Below are 20887 nucleotides of genomic sequence, written 5' to 3'. Positions count from 1 at the left end.
TTTTCCTGACACTCGCTTGAACTGATGAATTGACTTGGAGAGGCTGTAAAACATCATCATTTACAGAACAAGTCCAGTTGAATGTGAATAACAACTACTAGTCAGGGAACAAAGTCCAGTGCTCAAGTTAAAGCGTTTGGGAATGTGTTGACACTATATAAATTAGTAAAATAAAAATATAATTGTTACTTTTGATGTTTTATACCATCGTGAAACATTTGTATGAACTGTGATATGTTTTTTATTTTAAAGTTAGCACATGCTTTGTCATTGTGTGTGTGTTTTATACAAGGCTTAGTAATACACATTTTGACTAGGCTATTTTTGTTTCTAGATCTGCAATAAAAAATGTTCTGACCTATCGCATCAAAGTATGCTGCAAAAGAAACTCTTTGACCTTCTTTATTTTTGTCTCCAGATATATGGGCATCGGGCTGTCTACACAGGGCGTAAATCTGAATAGATTACCAGGTACGTTCAACAGATTGCTTTGTTGTGAGGTATTCCTATTTTAAAACTTGTTGCTCCATTGCTTTAGAACTTGTCGTGTTCTGGAGCTAGAGCATGAATGATGTTTTTAAAATATTAATGTGAACTTCAAAGAACCTGGTACTAAATTACAGTTTGTTCTGCGTAAGTGGGCATGATGCAGTATATGAAAGAAAGAAAGTTTTAATCCATACCGCAAAAATCTGTTATAGTTACCTTATTGTGCTGGAAAAAGCAAAGGAATCGCAGAATGAGAAACAAAAGAAAAAAAAAGAGTACAGTGTGCTAGAAATATAAAATAATATGCCAAAATTTGATAAACGCACTTGCAAACTACATTGTTCAAAAAAGTTAAAGGCACACTTTGAAAACACAACAGATCTCAATGGTGAAAAATATCATGCTGGATATCTATACTGATATGGACTGGGTAATGTGTTAGGAACGAAAAGATGCCACATCGTTTAATGGAAATGAAAATTATTAACCTACAAAGAACTGAATTGAAAGACCCCCCCCCCCCCCCCAAATAAAAATCAAAGTGAAAAAATGATGCAGCAGGCTAGTCCATTTTTGCTGAAATTTCATTGCAGCAGCTCAAAATGGTACTCAGTAGTTTGTATGGCTCCAATGTCGGGGGCATGCTCGTAATGAGATGGCGGATGGTGTCCTGGGGTATTTCCCCCCAGATCTGGACCTGGGAGCTGTCTCCCCCAGCATAGTCTCAAGAGCATGGAGGAGATTCCAGGAGACAAGTAGTTACTCCAGGAGAGCTGGACGGGGTTGTAGGATGTCCTTAACGCATCAACAGGACCGGTGTCTGCTCCTTTGTGCAAGGAGTAACAGGATGAGCACTGCCAGAGCCCTACAAAATGACCTCCAGCAGGCCACTGGTGTGAATGTCTCTGACCAAACAATCAGAAACAGATTTCATGAGGGTGCCCTGTGCTCACGGCCGAGAGCTCGATTGGCATTTGCCATTGAACACCAGAATTGGCAGGTCCGCCACTGGCACCCTGTGCTTTTCACAGATGTGAACATGTTCACCCTGAGCAAGTAACAGATGTGAAAGGGTCTGGAGAAGGCACGGAGAACGTTAGGCTGCCAGTAACCTCCATCGTTCAGCATCACCAGTTTGGTGGTGGGCTAGTAATGGTCTGGGGAGGCATATCCATAGAGGGACGCACAGACCTCTTCAGGCTATACAATGGCACCCTGACTGCCATTAGGTATCATGATGAAATCCTTGGACCCATTGTCAGACCCTACGCTCATGCAGTGGGTCCTGGGTTCCTCCTGGTGCACGACAATGCCTGGCCTCATGTGGCGAGAGTACGCATATTATATATTGCAGTGCTACCTTGATTCCAGAGTTGTTAAACATGGAGAAGGTAGTACATGGCTGGTGCTTGCAATTGTCTACTTCACTTCCTGTTAGCCTAACCATCAATGTGAGCTCAATGTCATATTGACATTAATGCTGAAAACAAACACACACTTTTAGTATATATCCAGTATAGATAAAGCAAAGCTAAGAACTATGTATAGATAAGATACAGTATGTGTTGTGTTGCCTGGATATCTGGGGACCAATAAGGAATTAAATGAACATTTCAACCAATAACCCATTTTTACTGAAATCTGTGTCATGAAGAATAACTACAATTTTCGCGTAACCACTTACCCACTGGGCACTTATACCCTCTTCCTAACAAGGCCAATTTTCTGCTTTTAGTGCTCTCACATTGTGTAAAAAAATGACTGACTATCATCCAAAAATAGCTTTTTTGGTGGTATTTAACCAATTCTATAACGGACCTATTCTTCCACTTCTTTCCTACATGTAAAAATCATAATTTCTATTTTGTTCATTGACGGACACAGCACTTGAACTTCTTAACAATTGGTTTATACTGCCCCCTACAGGAGTAGAACACTAGGCAGAAAAAAAGTCTGGCTTGGCCTATGGGCAATCCTTTGGGGTATAGGTACTCAGTTTTTTTTCTGCCTAGTCAGGACCTGTATCTGCTCCTTTTGTGCAAGGAGGAACAGGATGAGCACTGCCAGAGCCCTACAAAATGACCTCCAGCAGGCCACTGGTGTGAATGTCTCTAACCAAACAATCAGAAACAGACTTCATGAGTTTATCCTGAGGGCCCAATGTCCTCTAGTGGGCCCTGTGCTCACTGCCTGGAAGCTTGGAGCTCGATTGGCATTTGCCATTGAACACCAGAATTGGCAGGTCCACCACTGGTGCCCTGTGCTTTTTCACAGGTGAGAGCAGGTTCACCCTGAGCACGTGTGACAGAAGTGAAAGGGTCTGGAGAAGTTGTGGAGAACGTTATGCTGCCTGTAACATTGTTCAGCATGACTGGTTTGTTGCTGGGTCAGTGATCGTCTGGGAAGGCATACCCATGGAGGGAGGCACAGACCTCTACAGGCTATACAATGGCACCTTGACTGCCATTCGGTATCAGGATGAAATCCTTCAACCCATTGTCAGACCCTACGCTGGTGCAGTGGGTCCTGGGTTCCTTCTGGTGCATGACAATTCCTGGCCTCATGTGGTGAGAGTATGCAGCCAGTTCCTGGAGGATGAAGGAATTGATACCATTGAACGGCTCCCACGCTCACCTGACCTAAATCCAGTAGAACACCTCTGGGACATTATGTTTCAGTCCATCTGACTCCACCAGGTTGAAGCTCAGTAATGCCCTGGTCCAGATCTGGGAGGAAATACCCCAGGACACCATCCGTCCTCTCATTAGGAGCATGCCCCAATGTTGCCAGGCATGCATACAAGTATGTGGGGGCCATACAAACTACTGAGTACCATATTTTTGAGTTACTGCAATGAAATTTTAGCAAAATGAACTAGCCTGCTGCATCATTTTTTCACTTTGACTTTTGTGGTGTCTTTTGAATTAATCCCTCTGTATGTTGATAATTTTTATTTCCATCAAACGATGTGGCATCCTTTAGTTCCTAACACATTACCCAGTCTATATCAGTATAGATATCCAGCATGATATTTTTCCCCATTGAGAGCTGATGTGTTTTTCAAATTTAACTTTTTTTGAGCAGTGTATTATTACATAATTGCATTGGTCTAGTTTGGACCAATTTACTTATGCATATACCATACCTGTGGGATCCCTCTAGAAGCTGAAAATCACTGTAGTAGATTGTATGTTGAGTGGCTGCCCAGCTGCATTGTGAACACAGAAGGTTGGCCGCAGGGCACTGCATCATTCAGAGATTGCTTCTCATTCTCTTAATGAATGCAAAGTGTTCTCTGGTTTTGACAAGGTGGAGCGGCAGGATGGTTACATCACATTCTCCGTCTCATCCAATCAGGGAATGCTATGCATTCTCTGGGCAAACGGAAAGCATTCTCTGAACGGCACCCGTGCCCAGCGGCTGACCTGCTGTTCACAATGCTCAACATGCAACCTACTACAGTGATTCCCATCCTCTAGAGCAGGGATACGCAAACTGTGGTCCTCCAGCTGTTGCAAAACTATGAGTCTCATTAGGCCTCTGCCTCTGGGTATCATGCTTGTGGCTATCAGAGTCTTGCTATGCCTCATTGGACTTGTAGTTCTGCAACAGCTGGAGGGCCACAGTTTGCATATCCCTGCTCTAGAGGGATTCCACAGGTATGGTAAAGGCATAATTACATTAGCCCAAGTTGGATCAATGTAACTATGTAAAGATATCCATACCTGGAATTCTTTAGTGTCCTCTAATATTTATCCCCAATCATCTTCAAAAATCCATTACTAGACCTCAGATGTAGATTTTAGTCTGTATATGCTGCCATGGTTTAACACAATTACAGCCTTCATAGTGCTGGCAACCTGCCAGACCTACTAGACCACATGTGGTGCTTTCTTCTATGGCATTGAATGGACTACCTGGGCACAGAGGCGAGTAATTATTTTCCCTATGTAAAAGAGAACTTTGCATGCTCAGTGAACCCCAATCTCTGGCATTGTTCAGGATCTGGAAGCATCAGGGTTGGCTCAGAGGGTGATTTCTCAACAGTTTTAAAAATAATCTATGCAGTAACTCCTGTCCTCCACTGGCCCAGGTATTCATTATCGAACTTAGCAATTGTCTGCTCATTCAAATAGATGCTCGAATTTGGGAGTATTTTTCTTTCTTGCCCATAGATCTTAGGTCTTTGCTACCTTATGTCTTATGAGATGGATGTATTGTTGACATAATCCTAAATTAGAGTGCTGTATTTTTATGGGGATTGCAAAACCAGTCTAAAGAGCTAGATACAATATGCATTTTTAGTGTTTTGTAACATATTTACTCCTGCTCTTCTTTTTCCCTTTCTGTCATAACTAAAAGGTTGGGATAAACATTCTTATGGATATCATGGAGATGATGGACATTCATTCTGTTCCTCTGGAACTGGTCAGCCATACGGCCCAACATTCACTACAGGCGATGTTATTGGATGCTGTGTGAATCTAATAGACAATACGTGTTTCTACACTAAAAATGGACACAGCCTAGGTAATGTACAAAAATCATATTGTTTTCTCTACTTATTGTAAAAAGACTTACTTTCTGAATCAAAGGACTGAACTCTTGAACCTGTCCCACAAACAGGTAGGCTTACAGCAAAAGACTCCCAGCACTGCCTGTGGTCTCCTTGCAGCTGATTCGTCCCCATTACTCATTTGCCATGTCTTGTTCTGCATAATGTTTCTGTGTGGCAGTGGCCTATTTAGTAGAGGCTTGACTTTGTTTCCTCCTGTCAAAGTCTCCAGCAAGCAGAATGGTGAGCAGCACAGTAATGATAGCAAATCTTACTCAAAATCTCCTGAGCAGTCGGAAGCACCAGTGCCTTATTTTCACAGTGCAGATAAACAAGTTCAGTTAAACGTTAAATCAACTTGTCCTTTGCTCATGTAGGGCAAAGCAACAGATAAAGTGGTACTACTCACAAGTACCCCTCTGTATTCTCTTATCAAAACCTAAGCGTTGTCCCATTGGGATCTGTGGTTTTGGTGCCATACAGTGGGTCCCGTAGCACCATTTTGGTCCTCTTCAGCTTGCTGCCTCCTTTGGGTGCAGGCAGTCAGCTCTGATAATGCACCAAGCCCGCCGTCCAACCTGCCCTACAGCAGCTCTGTGTGCTGATTTTGCCATGTCTTGGGAGATGTGATGTAAATATCCCAGGAGGATGCAGGATCAGTGATGCATCATTCTGGCCTAGGCCAAAATGGCGGCAGGCAGAGGGGGTCAAAAATTTAATAAGTGGAGGGAAAAAAGTTCCCGCAATTCTGCTGGGGGAGGGTTGACGGGATTCCTTAAAACAAAGCAGGACTATACTTACCTCCCATCTAATGGCCCAAAGTCTGTGAGGGGTTGCTTGCTGGCACCAGTTTACATGCTGCAGAAAACTGTGAGCAAGAATGTTGGTGTACTTTATTGCAGAAGAGGTATTGCAAGTCTCTTCTGTAGTAATAGCCCGCCTGCTTCCAATCTGTGATAAAATGCCTTCAGTTCTGCTTTAGGTTCAGTTTTAAAGTGGGTAAACTTCAGATATGAAATATGAACAAAGCATATACTATAATATGAACAAAGCATATCCTATAATATGTATTCCATTAAGAGCACTAAATGTCATTTCGGTCTGCTGCTTCGTTCCTCTGCTATCTGCATGAATCATTCTGACAAGTTTTCCTAACACCAAGAGAAAAAAGATGATGGGAGGGAGCTCCAGCTGATTGACAGCCACAGCTCTGTTCCTGTGTGAAGGGGGGTTTGTCTCTTCAGCTCTGTCAGAGCTGAATGGATGTAGAGTAGACTGCAGATAAACAGGTACAACATATGTAGGAGGATTTGTTTTATCTCTGTGTATCACCTTAGGCCAGTCACTTCACTGGGTATTTGTAAGGGTTTACAACCATTGTAACTGCTGCTCTTTCCTAAGTCGACTTCCAGGATGGTCACATGAGAGGCTCCTCCTCCTGCAGGAAACACAAGTACAGATAGGATTAAAAAGGCCGCCCACAGGCTGCGCCTCAGTTCTTGTGTTTCCTGTACTGCAAGCATGAGCTCTAAATTCATCCCCAGTTTATTTTTTTACTTTGTCCTAGGCAGGCGTCCCTGGACACCTCCTCCCTCTGCATGTATCCAACTGGTGAGAGAGCCAATTCCAGGCTCTCTTGGGGGAGGGATGGAGGATACCTAGAGGAGAGCCCTGTGGTTTCCAAAGTGCTCCCCATCCCTTCTCTTGATTCCTGCACTGGGGGTGTGGTAGTAGTGGCAGAGGAAGGGGGTGCTTGGCTCTCCCTCAAGGTTTTTTCCACTCACCCCTACTTCAAATCAAGTGTGGGAGTGTGAAGAGCCTAGAGGCACTTACCAGTGAGCCGGAGGTCCTGTGTTGGGCTGCACTCCACCCATCCTACTCCTGCTCACACAAGGGGCTCCAGAGAGCTGGGGGATCGCTCGTGCAGCACGCCAGCATGTTCCCTTTCGACCGGCCTGGCGGAAGTGAAGTTTTCAAAATGGTGCTGCTACCGGAAGTAGTCTGACAGCCATCTTGAGTAAGGAAAGAAGCAGCGGCCAGCATTGGGGGAGCTTCTCTTGCAGCAGCTGAGTGAGGGGCGTATTGGGTTAATCGATCTTTTAAGTCGCAGACAGCTGGATCCAACAGAATGGGAGCTGAACCATTAATCTTCTCAGCACTCACTTTAAGATGAGGTTCCCCAGTAGTGGACCTGTTCACCACAGCGAACAACAAGAAAGTAGTAAATTATTTCTCCTTAAAAAGAGAAAAGGATTCCTTAGGGATAGACCCCCTGGGATTCCCATGGCAATTCAACCTCGCCTATGCATTTCCACCAATCCAAGTCATTCTTAGGACAATCAGGAAGATTCGACTAGAGGGGATAAGAGTAATTCTTCTAGCGCCTTATTGGCCAAAAAGAGCATGGGTCATGCCACTGAAAAAGATGGGGGAATCCTATCGAGCCAGAGCGATCTACTATCACAATCAGGAGCTTATCACCCACAAATCCAAACCTTGAAACTGTCAGCATGGATCCTGAATGGCACACGCTGCTAGACAAGGGACTTTCAACCAAGGTGGTAGATACCCTACTACAAAGTAGGGAGCCAGTAACCAGGAAGATTTACATTAAAGTGTAGATGCGGTCCAAAAATAGAAGTCTGAAGAGCATAAGTACCATTCTAGACTTCCTCCTTGAGGGTGCAGAAGCCGGGCTCGCAGTGAGTACCCTCAAGGTCCAGGCGCCCTATCAGTATTCCTTGACATATGCCAATAAACAATAATTTGTTAGTCAAAAGACTTCAAATCCATCTAGAGAACCCGTCCCAGCAAGTGCCTGAGGGAAGCCCCCTGGGACCTCTCATTGGTGCTCAAGACCCTCATCAGAGACCTTTTTGAACCTCTTGTGGAAGCATCCCTTTAACACCTCACACTTGGGTAGCATTACTGGTTGCCATCACATCGGCCAGGCGTGTAAGTGAGCTACAAGCCCTGCCCATAAAAGAACCATTCCTCCCGATCTTTCCATATAAGCTGGTGCTCAAAACTGACCCTCTCTTCCTCCCTAAAGTCGCATCTGCATTTCATCGGTCAGAAGAAGTGGTATTACCATCTTTTTGCCAGAGTCCTTCTAACCAGGGAGAAGAGGTTTTCGCTACACTGGATGTCAGGAGGTGCGTCCTACCTTATTTGGAGGTCACTATACCTTTCAGGATGGCGTCCAACCTCTTCATATTGTTCAGAGGCACTCACGAGGAGAAATCAGCATCTAAAAGTTCTATAGCCAGTTGGATCAAGATAGCGATAGATGCAGCCTACTTGACCGAAATCCAGAAAAGTCATCCAGATGTGAAGGCACACTCCACTCGCTCTGTAGCTACTTCCTGGGCATAAAAGGCTGGGGCATCCCTAGAACAAATTTGCCGAGCAGCCACCTGGTCCAGTGACTCCACTTTCGTGAGACACTATAGGATTTATCTGGTCTCTGCCCAAGATCTGACCTTTGGTCGTAAGGTTCTGCAAGCGGTAGTCCAACCTTAAGGGCCATACACACTATAAGATTTTCTGAAGACTTTTTCCTTCAGATTTACCTTTTTTATGTAGTGCAAGGGCCTGCCAGATTGGATACAAATTGAAAGTGTTTAGGTTTGACCACATATTATCTGGTTTTGGTAAATCTAAAGGAAAAAGTCTTCAGAAAATCTTATAGTGTGTATGGCCCATTAGGTATGCATCTTTGGGATCTCATGTGAACGTCCTGGAGGATGACTTGGGAAAGTCAGAGTTATTACCTGGTAACTCCCTTTCAAGGAATCCTCCAGGACGGTGGACCCCCACCCTTACTAATGGGAAATTGTTAACTAGATATATCAGGCTGTTAGCCTTTGCTGTCCAGGTCACTTTTTTTTTTTTTTCTACGACTGAGGGGCAGCCAGTGGGCTCCGTTTTTAAACCTATCTGTGCTTGTATTTCCTGCTGGAGGAGGAGCCTATCTCTCATGTGACCATTCTGGATAATTCCTGGAAAGGGAGTTATCCGGTAATAACTCTGACTTTCCCAAGTCTGACTTTCTCACCTAGACCACCAAGAGAAAAGGGAACTATCCAATGCATGTGGGTATAGGGAGCATGTGACTCAACTAACTTTCATCTGACACCACTAAATGCTTTAGGACAGTTTTCAGCCCTGTGTAAGCGCTACATTGTAGTGTACACATGGCTTCTTCTCTTTCTACTAGTGATGAAAAAGAAGTGTCAGGTATTACAAGGAAGGTGTGCAGCATGCATGCAGGAACCAGCATAACCTGAAACAAGTACAATTATCCATTCAGATTTAAATGTGGTCTATCAGCAATGTTGTATTTCTAGGTACAGCAGGCAGTTGGGATACTGTGTAAATTCTACATAAAAACAGAATGCAATAATTTGCAAATCTCATAAACCCATATTTTATTCACAATAGGCAACATATATCAAATGTTTAAACTAAGAATATTTACCATTTTAAGGGGAAAAAAAGTAATTTTGAAATTGATGGCAGCAACACATCTCAAAATAGTTGGAACAGGGTAACAAAAAGCTGGCAAAGGAAGTGGTACTAACAAGGAATAGCTGGAAGAACATTTTGCAGTCAATTAGGCTAATTGGCAACAGGTCAGTAACATGATTGGGTATAAAAAGCGCATCTTAGAGACTCAGAGTGTCTTAAGAGTAAAGATGAGCAGAGTTTTACCAATCTGTTAAAAAGCTGGCACTACTTTAAAAACCGGCATGATTCTGTGATGAATATTGCTGCATGGGCTTAGGAATACTTCCACAAATCACTATCTGTGAGTGCTATTCGCTGTGCCATCCAAAAATGAAAGCTCTATCATGCAAGAAAGAAGCCATATCTGAACATGATCCAAAAACGCCACCATCTTCTTTCGGCCAAAGCTCATTTAAAATGGTCTGTTGCAAAGTGGAATACTGTTCTGGGGTCAGACAAACCAAAATTTGACATTCTTTTTGGCAACATTGGCACCGTGTCCTCTAGACTAAAGAGGAGATGGAATCCTTTGCTAGGCTACCTTGCTTGATTCAGTTCTGTCCTCAATGGGGCGTTTTGGGAAAATAATCATTTATTTTACTGTTAGAGGCCAGTTTCTCCTTGTAATACCTTGATAGGCTACCAGTGGTTGCAACTGTATGTGTTACTCCAGATGTTGTACTTTTTTGTTGTACTTTTTTTTGTCTGGCGGCTATCACACTTGAATGGCCTTTTGTGACGGTCTTGTAAATGACCAGAAAGACTACTCTGAACGTTATCTGATGTTTTATTGGAACATGGTTACACGCCTTTAAATGGAAAAAAAAAAAAAGAGGAGTGGGACCTTTTTGACTTATCAGCACTTGGTTCAAAAGCCTGCATCTCTGATAGTATGGTAGTGCATTGGTGCGTTTCGAATAGGCAGCTTGCTCACCTGCACCTCCTAAAGCTCCAGCAACTGTTCTCCTCAGTTTCCAGACGTTTAAAGGGTGTTAAGAGGAAAGGATTGCTGCTACTCCTGGCCAGCCCAGGTGGATAAACGATAAAGAGTGGCCCCAGCCTACGTGTCTCCACCAAACCACACTCCCTGATGCATTTTACCCCATCCACCTGGGCATAATCATAGAATGGGGGGCGAAATGCATCAGGGCTTGTGGTTTGGTGGAGATATGTAGGCTGAGGCCACTCTTTATCATTTATGGTTTATCGTTATCTTTTATTCACCTGGACTGGTTGGGAGTAGGGATGATCGAACGGTTCGAGTCGACCATCGGTTCCACCCAAACATTGACTGTTCGAGGTTCGGCCGAATTTAGAACTTTTTGCTGAAAAAGTTCGGAATTCGGCAACAAGAAACGACCAAAATGCAATGGGACAGGAAATGGGCTTTAAAAGCACGTGATTGGACCAGAACCATTGGTAAAAGCCAATTGAGGGGGCAGGAGAATGCTAGGAATGTGATTGGAGTGACTAGGGGGTCCAGAGGTCAATCATTAGTGAATACGACCCCCAGTATATAAGATAGCCCCGCCAAATTCCTAGCATTTTAATACAGGGACATGGAAGAGAGTGGAAGCAGTTCTGTTACTTCTGCTTCAAAAGTGTCATTAAGCAATTATTAGTGTGAGGAAAGGGATATCTAGTGTAGTAAGGGTGCTATTTTCCACTATAGTTAGCTTCAAAAATCTAGTTTCTGTAGGGAAAGTGTTAAGTGCCAGGGTGACCGTAGTGTAGTGTAGGGTGAACTGACACTGACTGCTATGGCAGGGTGACCAAACCCTTCCATTTCAGGGTGACCGCTATAGAGAAAAGATTGTTTCTCTTATGTGACTTACAGAGCAGCGATATGGCTTCTCTCCGGTCAGCCTTCTTTTTGCTGCAGGCGTTTATAGGGCTTTTTGAGGATATGTTTGGAGTCAGGCATGACATCTGAACTTGTGTATAGGGGTATATATACACACACATGTATGTATGTATGTATATATATATATATATATATATATATATATATATATATATATATATATATATATATATGTATGTATATGTATATATATATATATATATATATATATATATATATATATATATATATATATACACCTACACATCTATAGGTGCGAAAAGAGCAGAACACTATGCTTGCGCTAATGAAATAATTAACAGGCATATGGCTCCGCTCCTATCACACCTATATCTGTGTATGTGTATAATACATATAAGTGTGTGTGTATATATACCCCTATACACAAGTTCAGATGTTTTGCCTGCCTCCAAAGACCCCAAAAAAATGCCCAAAAAAACGCCCAGGTGTGTTATTGCAGGCGTTTTTTGGGGCATTTTTTTGGGGTCTTTGGAGTCAGGCATGACATCTGAACTTGTGTATAGGGGTATATATACACACACACATATGTATTATACACATACACACATATAGGTGTTATAGGAGCGGAGCCATATGCCTGTTAATTATTTCATTAGCGCAAGCATAGTGTTCTGCTCTTTTCACACCTATATATGTGTAGGTGTATATATACATACATGTGTGTGCCTGACTCCAAAGACCCCAAAAAAATGCCCAAAAAAAAAACGCCTGCAATAACACACCTGCGCGTTTTTTTTTTGGCGCAGGCGTTTTTTTGGGGTCTTTGGAGTCAGGCATGACATCTGAACTTGTGTATAGGGGTATATATACACACACACACTTATATGTATTATACACATATATAGGTGTGATAGGAGCGGAGCCATATGGGTGTTAATTATTTCATTAGCGCAAGCATAGTGTTCTGCTACTTTCACACCTATATATGTTTATGTGTATATATACATACATGGGTGTATGTATATATATATATATATATACCCCTACACAGAAGTTCTGATGTTATGCCTGCCTCCAAAGTCCCCAAAAAAATGCCCAAAAAAACGCTTGCTACAAAACCGGCAAGCTGTGAAAATAGCGGAGCCATATCCCTGTTCTATAAGTGACCTAATAGAAACAATCTTTTTTTTTTTTTCTGGTTCTGGACATGCTACAGAGCTGAAACTTCACAGACCCCCCAAGACACTAAATCCAAAGTCAAAATCAAAAAATCTCATTTTTTTTTTTTCAATAATTTTTTCAATAATTGCCTATCAAAAATGACAATTTTTAAGAACTTTTTTGTGTGATTAATAGTCTCTGGGGCATGACCCAGAACCCTAGGCACTTTTTAGGGGCATTTATTGGGTTTTAGGGCTTCAAAATGGGGTTTTTTGATTACCGAAGTTCGGGTCCCATTGATTTCAATGGGGTTCTGAAATCCGGGCCGAACTTTCTGGAAGTTCTGGTCAAACCGAACTTTTGAAAAGTTCGATCATCCCTAGTTGGGAGTAGTGGCAAACCTGTCGTCTTTACATTTACTAACCCTCTAGATTGGTACGAGGACAAGCCTGCATCTAATGTTCTGGAACACAGGACACTTTACTCTACTTTGAGCAGCACCAAAAGCAATAAAACAGGTCACAGGGTTTCAAGAGTGTTGTTAAAGTAAGAGGGGATGCAACCTCATGGTAAACATGGCCCTTTCCTAACTTTTCTGGAATTGTTTGTACCTTGCTAGTTTTTTGTTGCCCTGTCCTAACTTTTTTTGAGACGTATTGCTGCCATCAATTTCAAAATTACCTTTTTTTTTTTTTTCTTAAAGTGGTATATTTTCTTAGATTAAACATTTGATATGTTTTCTATTGTGAATAAAATACGGGTTAATGAGATTTGCAAATCATTGCATTCTGTTTTTGTGTCGATTTTTCACATCGTCCCAACTTTTTTAGAGTTTGGGTTATAGATCTATACATAATTTTCTATGCACACATACATAGTACATAGAGAATCATGTTAAAGGTCGCTGTCCTTGAAATGAGAAGCTATATTTGTGTGTTTGTTCTACTAGCTCCACAGTTGTGCATTCCTACAATGGAACTCTTGTGTGTATTCATTAAAATCTACCTGCCCTGTGATATGTGCACTGCTCATTGGTTCAATAAGTGGGTGTTTCGAAGAGGGTGGTTTCATTCAAGTCACTGAAGATCTGCTGTGAGTCCTACTGCAAAGGATACAGATTATTTGGATGGCAAAACAAATCTATATATACACATGTTGCTGATGCTACATTGTTTTTCTTACCACTAGATATTACTTCACCAGTTTTTTTTATGAAAATGTTACTTACCAATGTAAAACCTATTTTTTTTTTTTAAACAGGTATCGCCTTTACAGACCTGCCGGTGAGTTACTTTTAAGAATTCAAGTCAGTATTTTTTTTTCTGTTTGAAGCACAGTGCCTCAGATATACTGTCTGTATTGCCTAAGAGCCCCCAATCAGATTTATTCATAACTTGGTAAATGGTAATAGGAATCTGGGACATCAGGCTGAAAGACAATACAAACAGATCTGTAATGGAGATGATTTGTAAAGTTGGCCGCATATGTTATCTAATTGAAATGTAGACAGTTTGCGCAGCGCTTTACAATATGAGGGATGACAATACAGTTACAATACAATTCAATACAGGAGGATTTAGGGTCCATTCACACTAGCGCGACTTGTCAGGCGACTTGGTCGCCTGACAAGTCGCGGTGGGTCGCTCGCCATTGAATAGTACAGGACCCGTTCTAATAGGAACGACACAAGTCGCTCCGACTTGGAAAAAGGGTCCTGTACTACTGGGGCGACCTGGAGGCGACTTGCATTGACTTCAATGATATGAAGTCCGTGCAAGTCGCGCCGAGGGTCGCCCCACCAAGTCGTGTCGCCGCAGTCTGAACAGGGTCTAAGAGGACCCTGCTTGTTAATATAAAGGGTGATGACAGTAAATAGACCAAGTGGTCCATAGAGTCTGCCCATGGTATTTATTTTTTTAATTGATCTATACAGTATATATACATTTTTGTCTGAGTATAGATCTGGGGAAAAAAAGCAAATAAAAATATAAATAAAAAAAAAAAAAAATAATTGGACAAACTCAATAGACCACTTTGTCTTTTTTCTGCTATCACTCGTCTGTTTCAGTCCTATAACATGGATGGCCACATTTATATAATATTGCCATTAACAATATCTGTTTGCCTTGTCGTGCCGCCTAATATCCCAGTTCCTATTGGCATTTCCCAAGTTGTGAATGTAATATTTTCTTTAGCTCTGCCAACAACTTTGTAATACAAGAGCCTGCCTGATTGAACAGAAATTGAATGATTTATTTTGGGAAGTCCTCATATTACAAAGTTTTGGTAAATATGAGATTGAACAATCCGATTTGTAAGATGTAAAATACTGAAACTGAACAAATGCACCTATAAAATTTGATGTGCGCTTAAAACAATCCCCCCAAATGCGTGTTTGATGCGCATTAAAAAACACACCCCATACGGCTATTTTTTTGTTGTTGTGAACAAGGCCTAACATGTCACAAACGCACCACAAATACGTGCCTGCGCATTACCATAGACCTGATCAGAAAAGGGTTGTGATGCTTCAACTCCTTCAAAACTCAATATGTAGCTTCAGTTTCGAAGTTCAGCGGCACAAACGTTTCATGTTTTGATAATGTGAGCAGCTCTGCGTGCTTCCATAATATCAATTGTGGACTGCTTTATTATGCATTTGATGAGTGTTTAACACACGCCTCAAATGCCTGCTTTTAATGCCAATGTGAACAGGGCCTTGGGCACAGTGTTAGTGCAATAAGATATGTGCTACAACAGTCAGGCCACAACTGTTCCTAAAAAGCAATCATAGAATTTACTCCCTTTATAAGTACTATATTTAATCTGTATCGGTTGGCAGGCATGTACAGTATTTCATATTTCTCTCTTGCTGTGACATTGTTTAGCTCTGCCTACTAATTTTTATAGCCAACAGTGCTCTTGACAGCAAACCATATGATTTCAGCAGTTCTTTGTCCTGAGACTAATGTGGGGAGTTTTCGGACTGATTTTCTGCAGCAGGTTTTACAGTATATTACTGTTAGCCATATTAAAAAGAGGCCCTTTATATTGCTTTTATTTTGGAGCTCTGTGAATATACAGTATCTCACAAAAGTGAGTACACCCCTCATATTTTGTAAATATTTTATTATATCTTTTCATGGAACAACACTGAAGAAATTACACTTTGCTACAATGTAAAGTAGTGAGTGTACAGCTTGTATAACAGTGTCAATTTGCTGTCCCCTCAAAATAACTCAACACACAGACAATAAGTGCCGGGTTAACACATATACGATGCGGGAACCCTACAAATCCACTGCGGGTTCCCGCATCGCACTCAACTAGCAGTCAGTTCACACTGCCATATGCAAATCGCTGGGGGTGTCAATACAAAGTTAACGACACTCTCAGATCAGTTTGCATATTGCAGTGCGGACTGTCAGTTCGGACATGAATCGGATCGCAAAGTTGTGAACACCCCATGCTATCCGATTCTGGTGTGGACCAAAAAAAGGGTCCTGTGCCACTTTGGTCTGAATGAAATGTGAATTCAGTCATATAATCTGTATGGTTGAATTTGCAGCGCACTTACATCGCATGTCATTTGCAGAGCAGTGCACTGCAAATCACATGCGATGTCTGACATTGCATATGTGTGAACCGGGACTAATGTCTAAACCGCTGGCAACAAAAGTGAGTATACCCTAAGTGAAAATGTCCAAATTGGGCCCAATTAGCCATTTTTCCCTCCCCGGTGTCATGTGACTCGTTGAAAAATCTGAAAAAAAGAATTGTTGCTCTACATAAAGACGGCTTAGGCCAGGGATTCTCAAACTACAGCCCTGCGCTTTTGCAGAACTATACATCCCATGTGGCATTTTAAAACTCTGACATTCACATACATGACTAGGCATGATGGGAATTGTAGTTCCTGAGCAACTGGAGGGCCGTCGTTTGAGAATCCCTGGCCTAGGCTGTAGGAAGATTGCCAAGACCCTGAAAATGAGCTGCAGCACTGTGGCCAAGACCATACAGCGGTTTAACAAGACCGGTTCCACTCAGAACAGGCCTCGCTATGGTCGACCAAAGAAGTTGAGTGCACATGCTCAGCATCATATCCAGAGGTTGTTTTTGGGAAATAAACGTATGAGTGCTGCCAGCATTGCTTCAGAGGTTGAAGGGGTGGGGGGGATCAGTCTGTCAGTGCTCAGACCATATACCGCACACTGCATCAAATTGGTCTGCATGGCTGTCGTCCCAGAAGGAAGCCTCTTCTAAAGATGATGCACAAGAAAGGCCGCAAACAGTTTGCTGAAGACAAGCAGACTTAAGGATATGGATTACTGGAACCATTTCCTGTGGTCTGATGAGACCAAGATAAACTTATTTGGTTCAGATGGTGTCAAGCATGTGTGGCAGCAACCAGGTGAGGAGTACAAAGACAAGTGTGTCTTGCCTGCAGTCAAGCATGGTGGTGGGAGTGTCATGGTCTGGGGCTGCATGAGTGCTGCTGGCACTGGGGAGGTACAGTCTATTGAGGAAACAATGAATGCCAACATGTACTGTGACATACTGAAGCAGAGCATGATTCCCCCCCCCCCCTCCCTTTGGAAACTGGGCTGCAGGGCAGTATTACAACATAACGACCCCAAACACACCTGCAAGACGACCACTTGCTTGCTAAAGAAGCTGAGGGTAAAGGTAATGGACTGGCCAAGCATGTCTCCAGACCTAAACCCTATTGAGCATCTGTGGGGCATCCTCAAAAGGGAGGTGGAAGAGCGCAAGGTCTCTAACATCAACCAGCTCCATGATGTCGTCATGGAGGAGTGGAAGAGGACTCCAGTGGCAACGTGTTAAGCTCTGGTGAACTCCATTCCCAACAGGGTTTAGGCAGTGCTGGAAAATGATGGTGGCCACACAAAATATTGACACTTTGGGACCAATTTGGACATTTTAACTTAGGGGTGTACTCAACGTTGTGTTGCCAACGGTTTAGACATTAATGGCTGTGTGTTGAAGTATTTTGAGGGGACAGCAAATGTACACTGTTATACAAGCTGTACACTCACTACTTTACATTGTAGCAAAGTGTCATTTCTTCAGTGTTGTCACATGAAAATATATAATAAAATATTTACAAAAATGTGAGGGGTGTACTCACTTTTGTCAGATACTGTAGGTTAGTACAAGTCTGCCGATGATTTACATTTTATAAACGTTTATCATCCATTTGTATTGAAGATTGGTAAGGTAAAGCTTTTGGCATAGTCTACTGTGGGGGGTCGGCATCCTGTCGATCGCAGCCATCTGACAGGTAGATCGCAATCCGACATGCTGCCAGCTTTAGATCGAGCCTGCCTGCTGTCACATCAGAGCAGCAATCTACAGCAACAGCTGAGCCAAGCTGCTGCCCAGATCAGATCACACGTGCATAGCTGCAGCAGGGTGCCGAGTGCGTTCCTGCACTCAGTGCTAGTGTAGAAGGCATACATTCTGTCAGGCGGGGTGATCTCCACCCAACAGATGATTTCTAGTCTCATCATTCAGAGGTCAGGAGGGGGGAGAGAGAGAGCGGTGCTGGCACCGCGAGGTAGCATCATGAATGCAAGTAATAACCAGGGTAGTGTTTGTTACAGTGACATGGAGTGAGCGGAGAAGGGCTTAATAATGGCCTAGTAATGTGCAGCATGAAGAGGTTAATGTGCTGCCACTGGTCACTGATGCATTAGTGGCAGTTAATTAGCCCCTTTCTGCTGCATTAGTGGCACCAGTGTCAGTGTTAATTAACCCCTTTATGCTGCAGCATGAAGGGATTATTAAGCCATGCCACTGACCACAAATGCAGCATAAAGGGGTAAATAACACTGACACTGATCAATAATGCATCGCAAAGGGGTTAATTAACTGCCATTGCCCACCAAATGGGAGGGTAGTTTGAAACAACACTACCACTGAAAATCAGTGCAGAGAGACTAATTACCCGCAAGTACTGCTTTAACAAAAAAAACGCATCGCCTGCCCATGCTAAAAAAACAATACCGAGATGATAACTGTAGCTGCAGGCATCATGCCAGTATACCAATTTAAACTGGCAATGTAAATGTACATTAGCCAGTCTTAAAGTGGATAAAGTAAAATTCCAGCTTCAACCTAACTAGTCTTAAAAATGCCCCTCTCAAGCCAGTGGTGTATGTAGGGGAGAGGAGGGAGCACCAACAATGGCTAGGACATGGGAACCTATGGATGATGTCACGGCTTCAGGTTTCACCCGTTGTCAATCGCTCTCACCTCTGCTGCTGCCGCTGGGTGATACAGGGAAGATCACATGACCAGACCAGGGCGACTAAAAATAGGTAAGTATATACTTTTTTTTTTTTTTTTTTTTGAGTTTTTGGTTTTTATTTTATAAGGTTTTCTTCATGACATCTGATTTATTGGGGCTTTGCTAGTTATTTTTTTTTAAAGAAAAAAAAAAGGCATAAAGGTCGCTACTGAGAGGCTGTGAGAGAGCCTGCTAATCCCTGCTGGTGATTATTTGCTTATTTTGACCTTGTGGTGAAACACAGGTCAAAACTTCAGGTGAGAGGCCAATTATCTTAGGTGTTGGTGGTGGAAGACACACAGATTCAAGCCTCGTACACACGCAACGATTATCGTCCGACCGATCGTCCGACTTTTGTCCAAGTTGTGTTTTGTTGGTTGCAGAGATGTATAGTAACTAAGTAGAAATACTTCACTACTGTACTTAAGTACTGAAAGGCGGTATCTGTACTTTCCTAGAGTAGAATTTTTTTCTCTTACTTCCACTTTTACTTCACTACATTTTTTTCAATGATTTCAATACTTCTACTCCAATATTTTTTTTTTTTTGTGCTGCATAGTTACTCGTTACAATTATACAAATTACCACTGCCAGAACAGTAGATGGCAGGTTTCATGAATCTCAAAACATGTGTATTATCAGCGCATACAAAAATAAATGCTACTGTATGTATAAATAAAAGCTGCATTTGAAATAATTAAAAACAATATGATGTTCAAAATTTGGACTTCTTTCTTTAATAACTACATAACACAGTACTTGTACTTTTACTTTCAGTACTTGAGTAGCAAAATTTTTTAAAAAAACTACTTGCAATACTTAAGTACAAAAAATGTTGAATACTTTAGTACTACTACTCAAGTCACTTTTTGATCGAGCACTTCCACTTCTACTCAAGTCACTTTTTGATCGAGCACTTGTACTTTTACTCAAGTATGGGTTTCGAGTACTTTATACAACTCTGGTTGGTTGGAATGTGCCTAGACTGCACACACATTTTCTTGGCCAACAAAACTCTACTTCAGAAGTGATGACATGTGTTGGTTTGCTTTCTTTGTGTTCTTTCTTCTGTGAGCATGCCCCGACTTGCTCATCAGATTTTTCCCTGTCGAAATCTGTACTGACTGACGGAAAATCGGCCGTTGTGTTGACGGCCAACAAAAATTTTATAGTCTGCACACCAGATTTTTTTCGCCCGAAAAGTCGGAGTTGGTTGTCGGAAGCATCATACTAACAAGCCGAAAATCGGCAGATCGGACGTTGGCCGAAAATTCCCTGCCAATTTTCGACGCGTGTGCACGGGGCTTCACTTGTAAAACACTGGCTGGATTATCGTCATCAAGCTAATTTTGCACCAATTCTAGCACAAGACCACTGGACTCTTTGGATCTATCAATTATTTATATATTATATGAATTTGATTTATTACAAGCACTTTATTTCTATTATAGCAACTTAATATCGCACAGTTATTTGTACTATGGCACTTTAATACTGCACAGATTTATGTATTATAGCACCTTAATATTGCATAGATATATGTTCTTTTATTTTTACATATTATCACTGAATGCACATTATTAGCGCTACACCGTTGTTTTGCATTATTGAATTGCTTTGTAGTGTTAAACTCAGTTGGTATAGCCGCTTATTTTAGCACCTTTAGTTGATTGCATACAGCCAATTGTTTGCGCCGATATATTCACTTTTGCATAAAGGTCACTGCACCCTGGTGATCTTTGATCTTTCTTCAGGTAGATCTACACTTCTCAAAGATTGCCTACATCTGCTCTATTGGCAGTCTAGGGTTATTGCTGATTATTCACAAAGTGCCTGGTAAAGATTTCCCTACACAGTTTTGAAAAGGGATATGTCACATGTCTAGAAGCAGTTGACTTGGCTCAGGTTTGAGACTCGCTCCTATGGTGTTTATTTCAGGGAATCCCTGGGAATTTCCTAGTATATACGGAATACATGACTTAAAATAGACATTGTAGACTAGGCTGTCAGCTGAGAGTTGGGTCAACCATTTCTTCAC

At 42.1% G+C, this 20887-nt stretch overlaps 1 protein-coding gene across 1 annotated transcript in view; it reads left to right on the top strand.

Moving 5' to 3' along the window:
• RANBP9 (RAN binding protein 9) overlaps positions 1 to 20887 on the top strand; it is a 136258-nt gene that overhangs the window by 75556 nt on the left and 39815 nt on the right. Inside the window, exons 3-5 of the mRNA XM_082258188.1 lie at positions 419 to 471; positions 4852 to 5019; positions 13800 to 13822. Of these exons, the coding sequence (XP_082114314.1) occupies positions 419 to 471; positions 4852 to 5019; positions 13800 to 13822 (244 nt within the window). The remainder of the gene's footprint in view (positions 1 to 418; positions 472 to 4851; positions 5020 to 13799; positions 13823 to 20887) is intronic.

Source organism: Pelophylax lessonae (genome assembly GCF_965119305.1).
Source record: "Pelophylax lessonae genome assembly, chromosome: 5".
NCBI lineage: Eukaryota > Metazoa > Chordata > Amphibia > Anura > Ranidae > Pelophylax > Pelophylax lessonae.
This window is presented reverse-complemented; position numbering and strand designations above follow the sequence as displayed.